This window comes from Benincasa hispida, chromosome 5 (assembly GCF_027475165.1).
Source record: "Benincasa hispida cultivar pf3 chromosome 5, pf3_genome.v1.1, whole genome shotgun sequence".
In the NCBI taxonomy this organism is placed as follows: Eukaryota; Viridiplantae; Streptophyta; class Magnoliopsida; order Cucurbitales; family Cucurbitaceae; genus Benincasa; species Benincasa hispida.
This window is the reverse complement of record NC_143482.1, coordinates 6,856,942-6,880,241: the sequence shown is the minus strand read 5'-3', so window position 1 is coordinate 6,880,241 and position 23,300 is coordinate 6,856,942. Positions and strand designations below refer to the sequence as shown.

The 23,300-nt window shown below is 32.5% G+C and overlaps 1 protein-coding gene across 4 annotated transcripts; it reads left to right on the top strand.

Moving 5' to 3' along the window:
• Window positions 1–753: 753 nt before the first annotated feature.
• LOC120077630 (uncharacterized) lies at window positions 754–13,838 on the top strand. Of its 4 annotated transcripts, none has more exons than XM_039031581.2 (9): window positions 754–1,307; window positions 1,448–1,597; window positions 2,141–2,293; window positions 2,621–2,779; window positions 3,488–3,601; window positions 11,539–11,637; window positions 11,732–11,950; window positions 12,439–12,769; window positions 12,932–13,838. In XM_039031581.2, the coding sequence occupies exons 1-9, from the start codon at window positions 809–811 to the stop codon at window positions 12,936–12,938; spliced, it is 1,731 nt and encodes a 576-aa protein (XP_038887509.1). In that variant the 5' UTR covers window positions 754–808; the 3' UTR covers window positions 12,939–13,838. The 4 variants fall into 4 exon arrangements, with proteins under 4 accessions (XP_038887509.1, XP_038887506.1, XP_038887507.1 ...); XM_039031578.2 differs by having other exon boundaries at window positions 12,439–12,776; XM_039031579.2 differs by having other exon boundaries at window positions 12,439–12,761; window positions 12,932–13,624.
• The last annotated feature ends 9,462 nt before the right edge of the window (window positions 13,839–23,300 follow it).

Sequence of the window (23,300 nt, the reverse complement as noted above, 5' to 3'; positions counted from 1 at the left end):
AAAAAAAAAAAAAAGTTAATTAATTGAGTACTTAATCCTCCTTATGAGTAAAAGCCCTCTTTTACATGTTTATCATCTAAACTTGGATCAATGGATTTTTTGTTTGAATTATTTTGCGTTCGTCTAAAAGGCCAAGTATTGGCCTTAACAAATTCTTGTGGTTGAAGAAGAGAATTCTTGCATTGGCGGAAAAGCACGATTCTAAATTTCATTTTGCTTTTCCTTTTAGATATAGATCTAAATGGGTGAGAGTACTTCGAATTACCATTATAGCAATCAATCTCAAAATATTAACAAATATAGCACAATGTAAAAAAAGTTATATATATTTTCGAATCCATTCTTGATCGGATCACCATTTCTTTATATTGGATTGAGTACCCTGATACCATATTTGATAATATGATGTTCCATCTCAAAGTTAATTAACAATAGGAGGAATAGCTCATTTATCTTATAAGGGGTGTGAGGTCTCTTGGTTTTTCCAATGTGAGATTCTAACATTTGTGAAGGTCATATTACTGTTTACTACTAGGACAACCTATAATGGTCAATACAAAAGAATTTGTAAACACAGCCAAATTTAAATTTAGCACTGTCATATTAGTAATAGATAATTGTGTTATATTTGCAATTGTTTGATGGAGTAAAGTGAGATATGAGAAGAAAAGAATAATAAGATAAGCAAAAGCATGGGAAGTGTGTAGGAGACATGAAGGTAACATATGTATAAATAGAAACCAAGTAATGGGGTTATAGGTAATTAAGACCCCAATCAGCAATTGAAATCGAACCGAAGCAGAAGAAAATGATGAAAGGAGAATTACAAGATTATTTGTACCGAAATGTGAAGAGAAGGAATTGGGAGAGAGTGATAGCAAAATGTGAAGAAGAAATAGAAGCTCTGTATTTGTGGCTGACAGAAGCAATGGACACAATCTTGCATCTGGCTGTGTACGACAATAATTTTGATGTGGTTGATAGGCTGGTGAGGCTGATTTGTAGATCCCAAAAAGAAGAAATTCTTAAGCTTAAAAACGAGAGAAAAAATACTCCCCTCCACGTCGCAGCTGCAATAGGATGCGTTAGAATGTGCCAGGTTATTGGTTCGGTCAATAAGGAGTTAGTGGATGAGAGGAATAAAGACGGTGAAACGCCGCTGTTCTTGGCGGCGCTGCATGGCCACAAGAAGCCATTTTATTGCCTTTATGATTTTTGTAGTATGGACCCCGATCGAGCTGCGGCCAACTGCAGGAGGAATAATGGAGACACCATTCTTCATCATGTTCTAAGAACGGAGCAATTTGGTTAGTTCTTTTTTTCCCTCTTTTTTGTTGGAATCAACAAATGGAAATATGTAAATATTTCTAAGATATACATCGATATATAAGGAACCAATAATTCAATAGAAATTTATTGAGTTTGGGTTACATATCTGAGATGACAGATGTGGCATTTCAATTAATTAGCATGATCAATGAGGCTGCTACCTGGGTAGATAAAGAAGGCTACACCCCTCTCCATGTTCTTGCAACTAAGCCATCTGCCTTCAAAAGTGGAACCTACATGCGCCTATGGCAACGCATCCTATATCATTGTGAGTAATACTCCTAAATTTTTCATACCTCCTCTATTTATCATTTAAATTCTCATATTTAACCATGTGAGAAAATTAAATTGAATGAGTTACAACACCTATAATATTTTTCATATTTAATATCATTGCCATCAAGCCCCTCCCAAATGGAATGAGCTCTGTCATACTTTTTAAAACGGGTCTCTAAAATATTTTGTAACTTGTAAAATATCAAAATTCATCTAGCTTTACGATAATTTTTCAAAAAGAAATAAAAACAAAATATAGTGATATTTTATTTAAAAAGTTTTACCACAAGTATTCGCTATATCACACAAAGTTAAATTAGGTCTACCACAACAAGAGTGTAACATGCTCTTAGATTTATATCTAACATTTTTTTGTGTCCTCCTTGATGCATACCTTTCATGATCGATCGATTATCATACTCATTTATCTTGGCATATATAAAGAGGAGAATTATTCCATTCCTTTTTCTTTTTCTTTTATTTTCTTTTTAATTCTAACTTAGAGTGTTTTTTTTTTTTTTTTTTTTTTGAAAAGTTATTCAGGTGTATGAACTAAAGGCTGAATCAACCGCAAGTCTTTACAAACCAAAAATTGTCACCGAACAACTGAGCACTGCTTCTCATTTTCCAAAAAACTACGCCACTTGCATTGCTTTCATGACAAATTTGTGGGACTTATTTTTAATAAGTTCGTAAACCCTACCAAATAATTCTCTCCCACTAATTACATGTAGATTATTTATTGTTTATAATCGGAGTAAATTGCAAATATAACAACCAGGTTCAAAATAATTGTAAATATAATATTGATGGAAAGTCAATCAACAATATAATCTATCACGAACATATTTTACTATGTATACAATTATTTAAAAATATTACTATACACTTAATTATTAATAAAATGTTATCCATTACAATCACACAAATAAAAGAAATAATTAATCTCCCTTTCAAAATTTTCTTCACTTTCTATTACATATCCAATGATAGTAACCACCTTGAATAACTTCAGTCACCAATTTGAAACACACGTGGAAGAAGAAAGAAATGAACTCGTGCAACTATAATGATGCTATGGGCCCAGATCTCGAAAAAGGTGTCATCGAAACCCATGAATCAGACCCTCCCTTGGATACTCAACCTCTCAAAAGACCTCGTGGTCATCAATCGGGTACTAAACATTCTTTTAATCATTCATGGTCAAACTTCTAAGAAAAATATCAATTTATACCTCTAAACTTTAGGAATTGTATTAATTTAAATCTTAAACTAATATTTATATTTATTTAAATCCCAAACTTTTGTAAAGATATCAATTTACATCTCCCATTATGTTCTATTTGAAAAAATCTCGTGTGAAACTCATAATTATATCCACCAAACCCTAAACTTTAATAAATGAATCAATTTAAACTCTAGAGAAAAGTTCCTTTGAAAAAGGTCTATGCATTATTTACTCTAATTATCCATTTTGAAAAGGTCTACACATATTTGAGAATTAATGCAAAGATGATTTTTAAAGGTAATCTTAATGAATGGTCTAAATTGATCGATTTATGAAAAATTAGGAGGTTAATTGACTTAAATTATAAGTTTTACATAATATTTGTCAAATAAAATTAAGAAAATAGGGTTTAAATTGATATAGTTATAAATGTTAGAGATTTAAATTGATATAACATATAGCTATCAAACTCAAAGTATTGAGAGTGTATCAGCGATAGAATCTATCATGAATAGATTTTACTATATATGACTCTTTAAAAATGTTGCTATATACTTAACTATTAACCAAGTGTTATCCATTGTAATTATCTATAGAAAAGAAATAATTAATGACGATTTGACATTGTTATTCACGGTTTTATTACATGTCTAGTGATAGCAACCTCCTCGAATGATGTGGACGACAAAACTGAAATTATTGAAATCCATCAATCAGACCCTCCCTTCAATACTCAACCTCTCAAAAGAACTCGTGGTTATCAATCAGGTACGAAACATTCTTTTAATAATTCAAGGTAAAACCCCTACATTTATGCGTTGTATTCATTTAAATCTAAAATTTTTGTAATTGTATTGATTTACACCATCTATTGTATTCCATTTAGAAAAACTAAAGGAATCAAATCTCGTGCCGAAGCTATAAACACTGGTTCCATTGATTTTAATTTAGGATATCCAGAAAAATAGAGAAGAAAATTAAATAAGCATACTTATAAATCCGTAAACATAGAGAGAAAAGAAAGTCCCCTTTGAAGATTGTCTTCAAATCGTTTTCCTTCTACACCAACTTCTATGAACAACAACCCTTCCAATGGTTTGGAAACCACCATTTAGTTTGCACGGAATTTCATGAAAAGAACAATGAACACCACCATTTGGCCACCTTGCTATTCTTAGGCAAGGATCTAAATTGTGGTATCCAAAATCTTCTTGGAATAAAGGAAGGGAAAATTGTTCTTTTTCAGAGAACATTATTTTCTCAGTGTTCTTAAGAGTGATTAATTTTGAGAGAATGGAAAATCTTCGTACCTAAAAGAAGAAGAAAAAAAAAAACCTCCTCTACTAAAATGCAGAAACACTTTTGCATTTTAAGTGAAAGAGAGAGGGGAAGAGTTACAATAACTTCTCATCCACAATTATTGTACTTAACATATTTTTCAAAATTCAAAACTTAATTAATAAACTAAATCTTATTTAATTTAAAATTAATTTGTTAAAATTAATTTAATTAAGACAAATTAATTATTTAAATAAATAATTAAATTTATATATATTTAAATAAACTTTTATTTGAATCATATTCAAATAAAAATCTCTCATATAATCTATAGTTTTAATACAAATATTTTTCCTATTAATTTTAAACTACAATTTTTATATAAATCTTATTCATATAGTTAATATTTGAATCTCATTCAAATATTTATCTCTCTTATATTATATGATTTAATTTGAATCTCATTCAAAATTAATGTTATATAATAATGTATCCAAATATATTATATTAATTAATTGATTTAACCAACATCCATTAACTATGAATCACTCCTTGCACTCTTCGCATTGTAGATTATTTATTTGTTCATGGATATAACCATTACTAGTAAGTCGACCATTCACGAATTGCTCGTAGTTACAATAGGGTCAAATTACCATTTTACCCCTATAATTACTCTTATTCATAAGTTCCACTAATTCTTTAATGAACAACTTGTTTATGATCCTATCATAAACAAAAACCTTCTCGGACCAATAAGAGGGAAGGACCCCTTGTTGAAGATTCGGTGTCAGCACTTAAGGGAGCAATTCATCTATTTACCCTAAAATCGAGAAGGAGTGAACTCTATCTTATGTAGTTATGTTCTTAGTTCTCTGGTTAGACAAATCCTCAAAATGGTAGGCTTATTGAACTTGCGACAGGGGCCACCCTCACCCATATACAAATCAAATGACTGTCCTCAAGACAGAAATTCATAACTCACTCAGACTTGAGGTCGAGTTACTTATTGTCATCCTATGAAATGTTAATCTTTTCACTCAACGGTGTTATAAAGAAAGATTAATCATTTCACGGTCTGGTTTTATACAAACTCTAGACATTCCCACTTACATGTCTCTACATGAACGATTTCAATCACATCATTTGTAATACTTAAAACATTTGTAACATTTACAAAGTTAGTCGTATCTGTAGTGTTTACAAGATAAGGACACCTAACCTTATCCATATACTACAAATTAAACAACATACTATTCAAGTTACATGAAAATGACCTTGAATCTTAGTTTATTGAATTGAGTTAATGCAATCCAAAACGAAGTAAAATGTATTAATATGTAAAATTTTGATGTAATTATTTTTATATATTGAATTAATTAAGATTAAAAACTTAATATCAATATATAATGAAAATTTTATTTACAAAATGCTAAAAAGCTATTTTTAGAAATGGTTGGAGAAAAAATTATCCAAAATTAGTAAATAAAACTAAATAAACATATGTATATATATAGTTGTATCATAAATAATATATATATACATTCTAAAGTTAATAATAAGTTCGGATTGGTTTGAGTTGGTTTGAATTCTTAAGTGAACCCATGAACCAAATCAACCAATAAATTTTTCATTTTTTGAATTTAATCTAATCCAAATGAGTTGATAATCGAACTTAAACTATATGAGTTGGCTTGAGTGGATGGATTTTTTGATTCATTAGTTTTTTGAACACCCCTGCTAATGAGCTTCGGACGAAGTGGGCTCTTCCTTTTTTCATCTTCTGTAAACTCCCTTTCTCTTTTTCATTTTCTTTCTTCCATTCTCCTTTCCTTTCTTTAGAACTTTTTTTTTCACCTTCTAGACCTTCCCCTTTATTATTAAGGGTTGTTTTTAAATATTAAAAAATGAACCAAAATATTTACAAAATATAACAAAATTTTAGAACTATCATAATAGATGCTAATATAAGTGACATTGATAACGGATAGAAGTCTATCAGTGTCTATCAACATCATTGATAATTCTAAAATTTTACTATATCATGTAAATATTTTCAATAGTTTTACCATTTGAAATAATTTTCCTATTATTAATATATTTTTCTTCACTCTTTCTTTTTTTTTTTTTTTTAAAAAAAAACATTTCTTCAATTTCAACGAAAGCAATTCTCTCCACATATATAATTTCAAAGAAGATTTTCAAAAATAGAAAAATAAGGAAAACTATTTACACAAGAAAACAAAATTTTAATATTTTTTATAAAGGCCGATAGAGGTTGATAGAAGTCTATCAGTGATAGAAACTAATAGAAGTTTATCACGGATAAACGCGGATAGAAGTCTATCAATGTCTATAAGTATTTTTTTTTGTTATTTCTATAAATAGTCTGAAATTTTTTCTATTTGTGAAAATTTTCCTAATTTCAATACCTAATTTTTCTTTTATTTCTATTTTATTTTAAACTTCTCATCTAACAAAATTTTACACAATTAAATAACCAATAAGTCAAGAATGATCAAATGCTAGAAGGTTTAAAAGTGGGTCTTACAATAATTTTACAATAAAACATGATAAAAAGCTCTAGTTATACTAATTGATATAATAAAAACTATGTTCTAATACTCTCCCTCAAGAGATGGACTTAGAATATTGATGACAACCATCTTAAATAATAGAGTAGTAAAATTAGAACTTGGCAAAGCTTTTGTAAAAAGATCAACTAGTTGAAGTTGAGACCGTATGGGAAGAAGCTTCACTTCTCCACAAACGACTTTTTCTTGTATAAAATGACAATCTAATTTAATATGCTTGGTCCTCTTATGAAAAGTGGGGTTAGAAACAATGTGAAATGGAGCAATATTATCACATAATATTGTAGCAGAGGATGAAACATCAATCTGTAAAATGTAAATCACGAAGCACCTGCATCAGTCATATAATTTCACTTGTTGTGGCAACAAGGGCTCGGTTTCAATCTCTACGAAAGAACGTGAGACTGTTGTTTATTTCTTGGCTTTCTACGAGAGAAGAGATTCACCCATGAAAATGCAAAATCCTGAAGTGAATTTCATAGAATCAAGACATGATGTCCAATCTGCATCAAAGAACATTCAAATTTGAAAAGACAAAGAGGCCTAAAGAAAAACACCTTGCTTCGAACATCCTTTCAGATACCGAAGAAGACGATCAACAACAGCTAAGTGAGATTGCCTTGGATGAGGAACAAATTGACTCAGTTTATGAACCACAAAAGTATGTCAAGTCTTGAAACTGTCAAATACAACAACCGACCAATAGAGATTCTATAAATGGAAGGTTATTCTAATAACACTACATCTTTGGACGAAAGTTTCACATTTGGATCCATGGGTAACACAAAAGGCTTGCAAGCTAGGAATCAAGTGTCTTTTAAAAGTTGCAGAATATAATGCCTTTGTGATGAGAAAAATCCTTTAGAAAATCTAGCTAATTCCAAGCCAAGATAATAACGTAAAGTACCATGATCCTTAAGTTTGAAAACATTATTCATATGGGTTTTCAGTTTATCAATGTCATCTAAACAAAATCCTGAAATGATGATGTTGTCCACGTAAAGAAGAACAATGAAAGAAGTTCCGTTTGAAACCAAGAAGAAGTAAGGCATTAGAGAACTTATCAAACCATTGTTGAGACGCTTGTTTTAGGTCATATATGGATTTGTGTAGCTTACGTACTAAGTACTCCCCTTGAGATGGAGATGTGACATAGATCTATATAAACTTCCTTAACTAAATCTCCATGAAGAAATACGTTATTTACATCAAGTTGAATTAGAGGTCATTATTTCGAAACAACAAGAGTTAATAGAACTTTGACCATGACCATCTTGACAAATGGGGAAAAAATTTCAATGTAATCAACGCCTTCCTGTTAGAGAAAATTTACCACAAAACGTATTTTATAATGTTCTATACTATGTACCATCAGCTTTGTGTTTGATATTGTACATCCATTTACATCCTATAGAAAAATGTCCTTAGGGAAGAGAAACAATAGACCAAGTATGAGTATCCTTCATGGCTTGTAACTCAACTTTCATTGCATCACGCCACTGATGACAAACTTGAGGTTCTTGAACAACAGACACATTAAGCACAAAGTTTCTGAACTTTGGAGACAATCTTTCATAGGATAATTTGAAGTAAAACATGATTGTCAAAGGCGAAGAATCATTTGAAGTACCAAAACTGAAAGGCATTGGCATGACAAGGTCTGGAAAAGGGTCCATGATTTTGGTATTATTGGTGATCTTGATGAAAAGGAAATATTTCTTCCTGAAAGATCACATCTCTTGAGACAAGAAAAAACCTATTGTTTTCCATGTCAAACAACCGGTACCCATTTATGCCTTGTGGATATCCAACAAAAACTGATGAAATAACTAGAGGATGAAACTTTGATCGATGACGGACAATGAAGAGGCAAAACACAAGCACCCAAATTTTTTTAGCAAACTGTAATCTACATTCTTTCCATAGAGACGGAAAAAAGGGGTTTGACATTGTAAAACAGAGCAAGGGGTATGGTTAATAAAAACACAAGTGGTTAAAATGCACTCTCTCAAAAGACAATAGTTAATTCCTGACTGAAACATCAAAGCTCTCGCTATATTCAAGAGATGTTGATACTTATGCTCAACGACTGAATTATGTTTAGGACGATTAACATAAGAATATTGATGAAGGACTCATTTAGATAAAAAGAAACTAGTAAAAACAAGCTCTGGAGCGTTGTTTGATATAAATTGTTTAATGGTTTCCCCAAAATGTGTTTCTATAAGCTGAAAAACTGAGGAACTATGGTTGTAGCATAGACTTGACTTTCATAAAAAAGAATCCATGTATATCGGTAAAAATCATCCACTAGGGTGATTTTTTTTTCTTTTCATTTTTTGTATTTGAAAAATGTCTTTCCTATTTTAATGGTGAAAACTAACTGTTGTTAAAATACAATCCTATTTCAAGGTACTTAGCCTTTGGGAATTTGTTTCAATTGATGCTGATCTTAACCATTAGGAGAAAATCCAACCTTGAATAAGTGTTGAAACTGTGATGCTACCGTTGAGAAAATAGAATTGATGGAAAAAATAAATATTGCGGAAGGAAATGAATATCTCAATGTTTGTTAAATAAAGAGAAGAAGAAATGAAAATGAGAGGGAAATTCAAACTTTTTATTGAAATAGGAAAAAAAATTAGTGATACACAAAATTGTGATACTCAAAATGTGGTACACAAAGTTGTGATATTCTTAATACATGGTAGCTCATCCTTACATAGGACAAGGATATGAACCTAATAAATACTACTAACTTGTAATTTAAAACAATATTAAAAAGAAAAAATCACAAAACATTAAAAACTTAAACATAACAAACAACTTAAATCTTATAACATAGATATTAAACTAAAATTTAAATATAACAATAAAATTAAAAAAAAAACTTAAAAATTGAAATTTAATGAAGAAAAACCTCAAATCTCAATACTCCTCCTTGAGGTTTTTCTTTGTCACCCCCAACTTTTTGTGTGGAAATTGTTCCATGATTTCACTTTCTTTCTCCTTTTTTCTATGCTTCTTTCAATAAATAAACTTTGATGTGTCTTATTCTTCCATCTTATACCAAATTGAAGACACTAGCCACCAAATCAAGTTTTTCTTTTAGATAAGGTAGACCGTGCATCACCCCTTCTTGAAAACTATTGAGAATCTGATAAATAGAGATAAATTTGAAAATATTATCATCCATGTTAGAAGAAGACAAAATTTTCAAAGCTTCATTAACTTTGTGTCCAAAGCATAGATACCACCTTTTGCTTTCTTCTACTTTAGCATTAAAAGTATGATGACGCAGTGAGTCACCACTTAAAACAAATGTATTTTCGACCATTTTGACTCTTGCACTCTCTGCTCCTTGAGGGTCATAAATACACAAAATTGGTCTTTGAAAATCACATAAAATTGATTATGCAACAATTGAGCAATACTAAGCAAGTTTTGCGATAACATTGAAACATATAAACCATTGGATATTTTATGTTCACCTTGCTTTGTATGCATGACAACAATACCTTTGCCTTCAGCTCGTATTGTCTCGCCATGTTCATGAACCACCTTAGATTATATAAATCTATCAATCTGGCTAAAAAGATTTATATCTTTGCCATATGCGAAGTGCATCTGTTGTCAATAAACCACGAGATTGACACTTTGTCATCAAAATGAGATGCCTTAAACAAAAAAAAAAAAATATTCATTCATTGTCATCTACGCAATTTGCTAGTTGTCGAGAATTTTGGATTTGGTTTTGTTTACTATAACAAAACTTCTCCATATGACCGTCCTTATTGCAATAACCACCAATTCTTTTTTGTATGGTTAGTATTTTTACAAAAACAACAAGGAGGAAATTTATATTTTCTTGGCACTCCTCCTTTTTCCATACTCACCTAATTTTTAGTTGGATATCCATCATCTTCTCCAACAAGTTTCTTATTTTAAACATTGCATGGAACTGACCCTCAACTTGTTCCTCATTATGCATAGTATCAAATTTTGACTTTGGTCAAAATTATATTTATATATATATTCCATCATTGTGTGCTTCTTTATTGTCTCCACAATCCCAACATATACAATGCAAGTTCGTTCAATAGAGTTTTCAGTTTCATAAAATAGGTTGTAATAGAATGCTGATCTTGCATCAAATTTGAAATTTCTTGGCAAAGCTAATAAATCTTAGGTCAATTCTTTCTATCATAAAGTTGTTGAAGATCAATCCAAATCTCTCTAGCCAAATCGGAAAAATTAACACAATAGAGATCTCTTTCGAAAGAGAATTCAAGATCCAGGTGGCTACAACGCCATCGCGAATGATCTAAAAACTTTGCAATTCACCGGTAGGTTTCAATAGTGTATCCTCAACGAAGCTAAGTTTATTCTTTACAGTAAGTCCAAAAATCATTGCACAACTCCAAGAAATGTAGTTTGATTAAGTCAAGAGATCAGAGACGCGTATCAAACTTGTGCCATCAGAATGGTGAAGAAAATAAGGATTGATGTAGTGTTCTACAAGAGATTGTTATAGAGGTTGAGTAGTCGATGAAGATGAAACCGGATCACTAGGCGCAGTCGGAACAATCAGAATATTTTCCGCCATTGATGAACAAAGAAAGCGTACAAAAAATGTACCAAAATGCTCTCAGAGAGAGAAATATCAAGTGATACCATATTGAGATAATAAGTAAATAAAACTCACTTACTTTATTGACCTGAGAAAAGCAAGTATTAACTTTACAGTACAGCATAATAACAAGCTTTAGTCATACTAACTAATATTCTTGATTTCGTAATAAACCTTATCATATCTATTCTTCTTGATTGCAGACAAGAAGCCCCCGAGTTCCAATTTCCCGCAAAATTACAATACTTGTATCGATTTTTTTCAGATTATTCTCTCAGCCTTGTGGATCATTTTGGGATGCGGTAATTAATTAATTAGAAAATAAAATTCAGTTTGATATAGGAATGATTAACTAATATGTGTGTGTTTTTCTTTTTTGGGTTGTTAAAAATGAAGAATCTGGTCAAATTAGAAAGCTACTAGAGATGAAACAGAAACACAAATGGTCAGTTCAAGTAATGGAGAAACTTCTAGAATTCGTTCCACTCGATAAATATGAAGAAACGCAGTCTGAAGAAACGCAGTCTGACGAAACGACTCCGTATCTTTTCATTGAAGCAGATGCAGTCGCCTTCAATAAAATGGACATAGCTGCACAACCTAATTATGACGAAGGTGACATACCAATTTCCTAATTATTTTGTTTTTCATTTGATAGTAATTTGACTGAGATTTACATTTATTTATTTTTTTCGGTAAAAAGTACTTTTTGTATTTTATTTACGATATATTTGAGAGTGATTTTACAAAATCACTTTTGTCCCTTCTTGAAAAATATTTTTAATCAATTTTAATAAAGGTGTATTTTACGAAGCAATTTTGAGCGTGTTTTTTAACCATTTCATAGGATGCACTCACTTTTTTATTTGGTAGTACTACCCTGCGATAAATTTGAGAAAAAAACAAGTGTTACGTGCAAGTATTTCTTATTCAATTTAAGAGTTGTATCAGGTATGAGTAGGATTAATATGTAGATAAGGACGAAAGCAACAAAAGATAAATTTCCTAAAATAAGTAAAATAGAATAAAATCGACAAATACGTTAATTTTAAGGTTATATATAATTAACTTGAGTAATTTGAAATGAAAAATGATGAGAACAGGAGATAAAGTGAATGCTTTTAGAAAGGATTCGGCAATGTTATTAGCAGCAAAGAACGGGGTGGTTGAGATGGTGAGCAAAATATACGAAAAATTTCCACTGGCGATTCGTGATAGTAATCGAGACCAGAAGAATGTGGTTCTTTTGGCTGCAGAGTATCGACAACCGGATGTTTACAAGTTTTTACTTAAAAAAAAAAATCATCTTGAACCCTTGTTTCGAGCCGTGGATAGGAACGGTGACAGCGCCTTGCATCTTGCGGCTCGCCTCAAAACTCGTAATTCTTGGCGCATCAAAGGAGCTGCCTTGCAAATGCAATTGGAAGTTAAGTGGTATATGGTAATTAACCAATATCGTCCTTTTTTAATTAATTAACCTGTTACAATAATTTTATTCTCGTTGTGTTTTTATTTTGTCTCTTGATCAAAGATGTATTATTTTGCTAAATACTCTCTTAGCCATCAGTGTTAATGTCATGGCATATTGATGAGCAGTATGTGAGGGATTCAGTGGAAACCCATTTCTTCCCCCGATACAACAACAAGGGAATACTTGCAAGAGACATCTTTTGCGCCACCCACAACGAGCTAGGAAAAGAGGGTTTGGAGTGGCTGACCAACACCTCCGAGTCATGCTCTGTACTCGCTGCTCTGGTTGTGACTGTAGCCTATGCTTCGGCTGCCACCGTCCCTGGTGGCAACGGGGACCATGGCACACCGCCATTTATAAAGGAGACTGGATTTCTTATCTTCTCCCTGGCTTCCCTCATTGCTCTCTGCTCCTCCACAATTTCATTGATCATGTTTCTAGCAATTTTGAGCTCGAGATTTGACGAAGTAGACTTCGGCTTGAAGTTGCCTAATAGATTGTTCGTGGGCCTTTTCTCACTTTTCTTCTCCATCGTTGCGATGTTGGTTTCGTTTTGTGCTGGCCACTATTTTCTGCTTAGTCGTCACCTTCAAAGTATTGCATTTTTCATCTACATTGCAACTTCTCTCCCCGTCGCATTATTCTTTGTTAAGGTGCAACTTCCCCTTATCTGTGATCTACTCTTTGTCATTCTCAGTAAGATACCTAAAAGGAGCAATGATGTCATATTAATTGATGACTCTACCCTAAATTAGGTCGAGAAAAATACTTAAACATTGCTCAAACAAAAATCTATTACCTAATATAGGACAGGGTCCTTAATCCTCGAGCCTGCCTTGCTTCCGCTCCCATTTACTTCTTTTTGTTTTTGTTTTCTTTTTTTAAATAACATGTATATATATTTGGGTGGCAGACCTCTCGCTTATCAACCCAACCACTATGCTATTTTGGCACATATACAAACATGTTATGTTTGGATCATTTGTGATTATTGATGATAATATTTGAATTTAAAGTTTTATTGTTCAATCACTAGATTGTTTGAATAATGTGTTATATTGCAACCTTTGAACTCTTATGTGTGTATAATTAGATAATTTGATGTCAGTTTTTTTTCTTTTTTCTTTTTTTGTTAGAGGATTGAACATTTTCTCCTTTCAATAATTGAGATTTTTATACCGAAATTAACCATTTAAATGAGAATTTTTGGTTTGTGACCCTTGTTTCATCTGTCTCTCCTTTAATAGGCTCAAAATTTTTCTTTTTTGTAAAAGTATGGAATTCTAATAAAGAGAAGAGAACCACGTAGCTTGAGATCAATGAACAATTAAAATACATACGCAAAAGAGAGTTAACAAAAGAGCAATGACAAAACTCAACTAAACATATAAAAGGAAAAACAATCACCCACATCTTAAAGAAAAAGATCCCAAGGAGAAGAGCCCGTTTGAGTTCTCTTCAATAGAAGTCCCAAGCAATTTTAAACAGAAAAGAAAAATCTAAAAAATGAACAGCTTGACTAAACAACTGGGGATGGGGGAAGCACAACAGCTTCATAGACACAAAGATTACACCCGTGCCATATAGAATAAATAATAGCACACCAAACAACTCTACCAATCTTACGTCTCAATCGATTACCTACACGTATATTACAAATCCAAATGAGATATGTATCCGAATGAGGGATCCTACCAGAACATCCCCCAATAAAAGCATGTTACCCAAATAACGGAACTAAAATGATAATCAAAGAATAAAAGCTCACCTTGACATAACTCCACCAGTGCATATAACACATACACCAGGGATATCGAAACACCTCCACTACAACAAATATCATCTTTGATAATATTAAAAGACGCTATTGTAAACTTTTCATAGCATTTTTGAAATGGTGCCACAACCTATGTTATTGAAAGTACTTCACTTTCTATTTTTAGCATAATTACTTTATATCTATATTGAATAGATAAACCCTAGGATCATTCATGCCAAATTTTCAAGAATATATATGTACTAGATTCCATTGACGAATTGATAATGACCTTCCCTAAGTGGGATCTTTCACTAGATGAGATTCAAGAAAGATTGATTGCTTATTGTTTTGGTATATTGGGTACCATAGCCTAAGGTCTCTTTATATACTAGTTCAATTAGGGTTCTCATTAAACCCTAATTAACTAAGAATGAGCTCCTATCCAATAAGTTCATACTCAATTAGGAATCTAGGATCTTAATTAATTATATTACATAATATGGCCCAATCTAATAAAATAACCATATGTGATAAATTATAATCCACATACATAGGTCATACTTTAAATAAATATATTATTATTTAAATATATCTAACAATCTCCGGGCTATGTCTGTGTGCCTGATAAAATTAAATCATATAAACCTTAAGCGCGCATAAAGAGGTTATTTTAACAATAGAATTCTACTTTAGTTCAATATGGTCCATCTCCTGTATTAGCACAAAATCAAGGTGGCTTTTGTCACTACCCTCGTAACTAAACCTTCCTTCATCACCAATTCCAATACATTCAATGACATAGATCAAGTATGGATGGATAACATGGAAACTACATGCAAAGTGATCTAGATCATGTCTGTTTCCAACTAGTCCAAATTCCTTAGTGGGATCATTCTTAAAACTTTATGCTAAACCGCGTTTGCAAAACCGCATGCATGATAAACAAGTTTAGATAATAAAACTTAAACCATCAACTTTGTTCTATATAGAAAATAAACAAATTAAGGTCAAAGAACATCCTTAATAACAAACTTCTACTAAACCATGGAATCATAATAGTGACTGACACCCATGCGAACAACATGCTCATGAAAAACTTTAGGTGGTAAACCTTTTTGTCAATGGATCTACCACCATAGAGTTTGTTCCTATATGTTATATCGAAATTTGACCATTCTGAATGCTTTCTTTAACAACCAGAAACTTTACATCTACATGCTTTGACTTTGTATTCACTACAAGAAATCACACTTCTTCCGACGCTTGAAATCGCCGATAAATGGTGAAAAAAACGTGGGACGTCCTCTCTCAACGACATAATGATTGTCGGGAGTTTAGTCAGGAAAAATCTATCCGGAGAAGAACTCTTGACGCCAGAAAAGGCTCATCAGGAGTTATGCACGAACTCCCAATGGATGATGTACGTTGTCAGGAGTTCCACTAACTCTGACGGACTATGTCATCCGTCGGGAGTTAGTGGAACTCCTAACGGCTAACTAGTGTGTGGGGAGTTCCATAACTCCCGACGGATTCTTCCACTCGTCGGGAGTTATTGAAACTCTCGACGGCCAACTAATTCGTGGAGAGTTCCATAAATCCCGACTGTACTTTCTTTGCATTAGGCGTTCATTCAATGGTTGAATATTGATTTTTAAAATTATTTAATTTTTAATTTTACTATGAAGGGTTAACTTACTAATCATGGTTATATCGAGTGGACATAATATATCTACTGAGGGAAGTGCAACTATGGGCTTTAGTGAAGTGACCCATTAGTTAACGAATAGGGGTTAATTTGGTGTAAAAAGTTTAGCCAATTAATCTCGGATTATTGGAGCTCATGATCTGTAGGTCCACAAGGTCCCCTTACAAGCTCGTAAATGGATTAACCATAGAGTAGCGCGATAAGTTAATTTGAAACATTCAAATTAGGATTAAGGGAATTAGTAATTATATGTTATATGCATTTAATTTTGAAATTAAATGGAATTGGAGAATTAATTAATATTTAAATATGATTTAAATATTAAATTAATGAATAGGATTCATGAAGGTGGAATTTGTGTAAAATTAATTTAATATTTGATATTAAATTAACTAAAATTATTTAAATTTATTAATAAATTATTAATAATTTTATTAAAAAATTAATTTGTGAAATTTATTTTGTAAAATTAATAAAGTTTTAATTTTGAAAACTAAAATTGATTTTAGAAATCAATTTATAAAACACAAATTGACAAAAACTGAAGATTGGAAAACTCTATTACCTTCAACCAAAAGAGCTCACACTAATCCCACTTGATTCTTGCTTCAATTCTCCAAGCATGAGCTGCACCTCATGCAGGCTTCTCCATTGCATGATAGTTCTACAATAAATAGAGAAGACTGAAGTGAAAATCGTGCATGCATCAGTTGAGTTTTTGCTGAAATTTTTGAGTTCAAGAAGTTGTTCTTCAAGAGGGTGCAGCAGTGAGCTTTTTCTCCAAATTCCCTTCATTCAAGCTTATTTTGAGTCCCGCAACTCAATCTAAAGCTTCAAGAGAATAGTAGGGAAGATCTTGAGGTTGTTCACAACGAGATTAGGAGAAGATTTGCAGTTGAATTCGAGATTAAGGAGGTTCTACAAAGGTATTACTTGAAACCTTCTTATTATTGTATGAGCATGCTTTATTTATAGCAAAAATTAATGAATAAGAATGTTTATTGATCCTTGTTGCTTTTGTTGCATGCTGAAAACCTCCTGCACAAATATTTAAATATTAATGAATAGGGATTCATAGTGGTGGAATTGGTGTTAAATTAATTTAATATTTGATATTAAATTAATTGGAATTAATTAAATTGTTTAATTAATTATTAATTTTATTAGAAAATTTAATATTAAATTAATTTTTGTAAAATTAATAAAATTTTAGTTTTAATTATAGAATTAAAAACTAAAATTTAATTTTAATTTTGAAAATGATTTTCAAATTTAAAAGAAAAGTAAGAATTAGAAAAAATGCAAAAGTGAGTTTTTCCACTTTGAACCAAACATCTTAGTCATGCTCCTTATTCACAAATCCACCAAAATCCACAAAGTATGTGGTGTCGTCATGGCATGAAATCCTCAAATATGCATTAGTGATATAAACACACTCAATCATCTGGAGAAAAAGGCATGCACGTCAGTGGAATTTGCTGAGATTGAAGGTTAAATAAGTGTTCTTCACCAAAGTTGAAAACCATTGTGTCTTCTTCATTCTTCTCTTCAATTCAGCTTGTTTTGAGTCTCACAACTCAATCTAAGACTCCTAGAGGATAGTATAGAAGCTCTAGTGGTGTTCACAGCTAGAAGAAGGGAGAATTGCAGTTGAATTTCAAGTTTGAAATAAATCTTTAAAGGTATGTGTGAAACCCTCATAACATCTCATGAACATGCTTAATTCAAAGCCAAAATTAATGAATTAGAATGCTTTATGATCCTATTTTCTTGCATTGTATTTTTTCTTAAACTAACATCAAGGACTCAAGACTAGCATAAAGACTACAATGATGTACTAAGTGTTTATTTTGTCTATGTTTGTACATATATGTTGTTCATGCTAGGGACTAGCGAAGGATGTTAGGATCCACTGAACTTTATAATTAGTAATATGATGTATTACTGTTATGTGTTGAACCTTGGTGTTCTGAGGTTGTTTTTAAAATTTTTCTAAGTTTAATGAATAATGAGTATGTATTTCCAGGGTTTTCTAAGCAGGTTAAGTATGTCAGTTATTCAGTAAGTGCCACAAAGAGTTGATAACTACTGTCTTCACATTCCCGATTAAAAGGATAATCTAGGAGGGGATATAACAGTTTGTTAGTTCTGATTATCTGAATACTTTAATTCTTATGGTCCTTGAAGATCTGGTTTTTTGAAAGAAAATCTTTAACTTTGGAAGATGATACCGACTGACTAACCAGATATGTTTGGCCGCAACTTTTAATTCAAAAATTATAAATTCTCAATTGATTTTTTTTGGGGGGAGGGGGTGCAATGTAGCTGGTTGGGTAGTGAAGAAGGCAAGGGTTCAATCCTCTTCAAGCCAAACAACTTTAAAGGTATATATTTTTTTTAATATTTAAACAAAAACTAGAAAACCAACCCACATAGAAATAAAGATTGAACCTTACATACACATCTCTTATTTGAATGGAAGATTATGTGAGCTCTATTAAAAAAATATGACTGATTACATGCTAGCTTGTGTCGTTGTGAAATTTAGATTCTTGATTTGATTATTATTTTCTATTTCTCCTTGATTTAAGTAGCTTTTGATAATTCAAGATTGTAGCAAATAAATGGGTCTTAATTTTGAAAGAAGGAGCTAATTGATTTCTTTTAATGTCTACAAGTTTATTTTATGGTTCTAAAATTTAAACGCTTAGGTTCACAATGTAACTAGTTCGACATACGAAGTGTTAGGTACATTATTAGTTCCTTAAATTTATTTGTCTAGTATCTTCTTTTAATGTTTGTTACTAACTTACTAATGAGAGCTTAGAATATGTAGATTTTATTCCAAGTTTAGGCAACAGGTTAGAAATTAGAACATTATCTCATTTTCTATTTCTGTAGATTATTCCTCAAACTATTTGTTCTAGATATGGTTTGGTTATTGGCACAACGAATGACTCCATCTTATAATCATAATAACAAAGTGAATAGTCGTTGATAGTTGTTTTATTTTTTTCCCCTTAATTTCTTTCTTTTTGTTTGGTTTTGTTTTTTTCTTTGTTGGAATATTGTTTTTGGCTTTTGTTTGATATTTTGGATCTTCTAACTTTCTCATGAATATCTTTCTGTGATTGGTTGCTTTTGTTTTACTTGCTTTACTTGTTAGATATATTAGCTGAGCTTGTGGGGATTGTAAACTTGGTTTCATTGAGTTGATTTTACTTTCATGAATCCTTTAAGTAGATAGATACAGATTTACTTATATTTTTGGTTTGTTAAAACCATAAGGACTACTTTGTTCTTATATTATGTTTTGTTATGATGTATTTTCTCACAGATAAATTAATTTTCCAACTGTTTCACTCTTCTTGTTCAAATGTCATGGTTGTTGCAGCAGAAAGTTTGTGTCCCTCAATACAATATGGGAAGAAATAAGCTAAAGATATTCATTGCCACTATTGAAATGCCTTGAATCTGTTTGTTGGCGCTTCGAACAACCAAATACGGGGGTCTCGCTGGTATTTGGTTGAAGTTGGAAAGTCTTTACATGACGAAATCTCTAACCAAGAAGTTGTTTCTGAAGAAATGTCTATATCATCTACGTATGTAGGAAGGTACGTCTCTTCGAGATCATCTTGATCAATTAAATAAATTTTTATTAGATCTGCGTAACTAGAGGTTAAGGTTGATGATGAGGATGCTGCCTTGATTCTATTGACATCTTTGCCCCCGTCGTATGAGACCTTCGTTAACTCGCATATTGGAGGGAAAGAAACCCTGACCTTAAAAGATACAAAGTCCACGTTGCTTATGAGAGAGGACCGTTAGATTGCAAGAAGTTCAGTTACAGAAAGTCAGGCATCTGGGTTAGCTTCTACAGGGAGCAAGGGACTAGGAAGTCTCGTAAGCAGAAGTCGAACCAGAATAAAATGTCTTCGAAGTCAAAGGGTTCTAGGTCAGATTATATTTGTAACTACTATAAAGAAAATGGGCATTAGAAATCCAAATGTCCTAAGATAAAAAGGAATTAGGAAAAGAAGGAAAATAGTGACAAAAGGGAAGCATCCGCCTTTGTTGCACAAGTTGAGATTGATTCTGAAGAAGTCGAGATCGATTCTGAAGGAGATCTAACTTTAGTTGTGAATGAACATTCACATTCTAATGATGTGTGGGTTCTTGATTCTGGGGCATCTTATCATATGTGCCCAAATAGAGAGTGGTTCTCAACCTATTGGCAAATAGATAGAGGGAATGTTAGCATGGCTAATGGTGCTGTGTGCAATATAGTTGGAATCGGCTCAGTCAAAATACGAAAACATAATGGTGCCTTCTACACTTTAAGAGAGGTTAGGCCCACAAATGAAGAAGAGTTTGATATCCTTTAGTGCACTCCATAACAAGGGTTACAATTTTTAAGGTAAAGGCGGAGAAATGTATGTCTATAAGGGTTCTGAGGTAGTTCTGAAAAGCATAAAGTGTGGAACACTGTATTTTCTTTTAGGTTCCACAATAACAGGTTATGTTATTGTTGCAACGTCGGTCGTTCACAAGGATGATATGACTAATTTATGGCCTATGAGACTTGGTCATATGAATGAAAAAGAGATGCAAATTCGTTCAAAAAGAGATCTTCTTTGTGGGCACAAGGTGTAAAATTTTGAATTTTGTGAACATTATGTATTTGGGAAGCTTCATCGCAGCAAGTTTCCAAGAGGTGTTCATCGTACAAAAGGGACACTTGATTATATTCATTCCAACTGTTGGGGACCTTCCAAAGTTGAATCTATTAGAGGCAGTAGGTATTTTTTGTCTATAATTGATGATTACTCAAGAATGACTTGGGTTTTTATGATGAAACATAAAAGTGAAGCCTTCAAGAATTTCAAGCAGTGGAAGATATTGATTGAAAATCAAACTGGGAAGAAGATTAAAAGGCTGCGAACTGATAATAGTCTAGAATTTTGTGGATCCGAATTTAATGAGTTCTGTAAAGCTGAGGGGATTGTTCGCCACCACACTGTTAGGAATACTCCATAGCAAAATGGGGTTGCAGAACGTATGAATCAGATGTTATTGGAGAGAGCAAGATGCATGCTCTCTAATGCAGGTTTGGCTAGAAGGTTTTGGATAGAAGCAGTAAATACATCATGTTATCTTATCAATCATGGACCTCACACAGCTATTGATTGTAAAACACCTTATGGTCTGGTAAGCCTACAGATTATTCTTTATTAGAAGTTTTTTGTTGTACTGTCTACTATCATGTTAATGAGGGTAAATTAGAACTGAGAGCTAAAAATGGTATATTTGTGGGTTTTGGGGATGGATTAACGGATATAGAGTCTGGTCACCTTTTATGAATAGAGTCATACTTAGTAGGATTGTGATATTTGATGAAAATTCCAAGCTTAACTCAACTGTAAAGCCTTTTGTGACGTTTACTGATGTGGGAGAAAGTAGTAGTGTTGATAAGCAGGTGGAGATGTAATTCACTTCAGTTGTGAATGAATTACAACATCAAGGTGGAAAAGATTAACACGTTACTACAGAAACTAATGTGCAACCAGAAATTAATGTGCCTAGAACGTCAGAAGTTGATTTGCCTGAGAATTCTAGATCACGAGTAGATCAACCGAGCATAGCTCGTGATAGAGCTAGAAGAGTTGGTATTAGACCTCTTGTGAGGTATGGTTTCGAAGATATGGTTATATTTGCGTTGCAGGTTGCTGAAGAGGTGGATCCTAATGAGCCATCCACCTATAGAGAAGCTGTGTCATATGGTGAGTCTACTAAATGGCTTACTGCTATGGGGGATGAGATGGAATCTCTTGACAAAAATAAGACTTGAGAATTAGTTAAACGACCTAAGGAGAGAAAAATTGTCACATGTAAATGGGTCTTCAAGAAAAATGAGGGAATATCACCTTCAGAGGGCATTAATATAAAGCTCGAGTTATTGCTAGAGGGTTCACACAAAGGGAAGGAGTTGATTATAATGAGATCTTCTCATCAGTAGTCAGACATACTTCTATCAGGGTGTTGCTAGCTATAGTAGCACATTAGAATTTAGAACTTGAACAACTAGATGTCAAGACAACTTTCTTACATGGAGAGTTGGAGGAAGAGATTTATATGACCCAATCAGATGGGTTCCAGTGTCCAGGTAAAGAAGATTATGTTTGCAAGTTGAAGAAATCTTTGTATGGGTTAAAGCAATCTCTAAGGCAGCGGTACAAACGATTTAACAGCTATATGATTGGACTTGGCTATAACAGGAGTCCGTATGATTGTTGTGTATATCACAACAAAGCTGATGATGGTTTGATGATTTATCTACTTTTATATATAGATGATATGCTCATAGCTACAAAGTCCAAGTCTGATATTCTGATATTGAAGAATCTTCTTAGTGCTGAGTTTGATATGAGGGATTTGGGTGTTGCTCAGAAAATTCTGGATATGGAGATTTATAGGGACAGAGATAAGAATAAGCTCTTCTTATCGCAGAAAGGATATATTCAGAAAATATTGTCCAGGTTCGGTATGTCATCAGCTAAGCCTATAAATACTCTTAGTGTTGTAAATGCTCGTTTTTCATCTGTGCTTTCACCACAATCTGAAGCTGAGAAGGAGTACATGTCTCGAGTTCCTTATGCTAGTGCAGTGGGAAGTTTGATGTATGCTATGGTCTGTACTAGGCCTAATCTTGCCCATGCTGTTAGTGTTATCAGCAGGTTCATGGGTCAACCTGGGAAGGAGCATTGGAAAGCCGTTAAAAGGATTTTTCGTTACCTTAGAGGTACATCTGATGTTGGTCTTGTTTATGGGAATTGCACAGAGTGTTTGGTGACCGGTTATTCTGATTCTGACTATGCTGGAGATGTTGATAGTAGGAGGTCTATGACTGACTATGTGTTCACTCTGGGTGGTTCTATTGTTAGTTGGAAGGCAACCTTATAGCCTACAGTTACTTTGTCTACTATTGAAGCAGAGTACATGGCCTTGACAGAAGCTGCTAAAGAGAGAATAT

What these genes read in the sequence shown, in the direction of transcription:
- LOC120077630 (XM_039031578.2), top strand. Translation starts at nt 809, where the DNA reads ATGATGAAAGGAGAATTACAAGATTATTTGTACCGAAATGTGAAGAGA. An exon ending in TCTAAGAACGGAGCAATTTG is followed by an intron (nt 1,308 to 1,447) that starts GTTAGTTCTTTT and finishes CTGAGATGACAG; the next exon opens with ATGTGGCATTTCAATTAATT. An exon ending in ACCTCGTGGTCATCAATCGG is followed by an intron (nt 2,780 to 3,487) that starts GTACTAAACATT and finishes TTACATGTCTAG; the next exon opens with TGATAGCAACCTCCTCGAAT.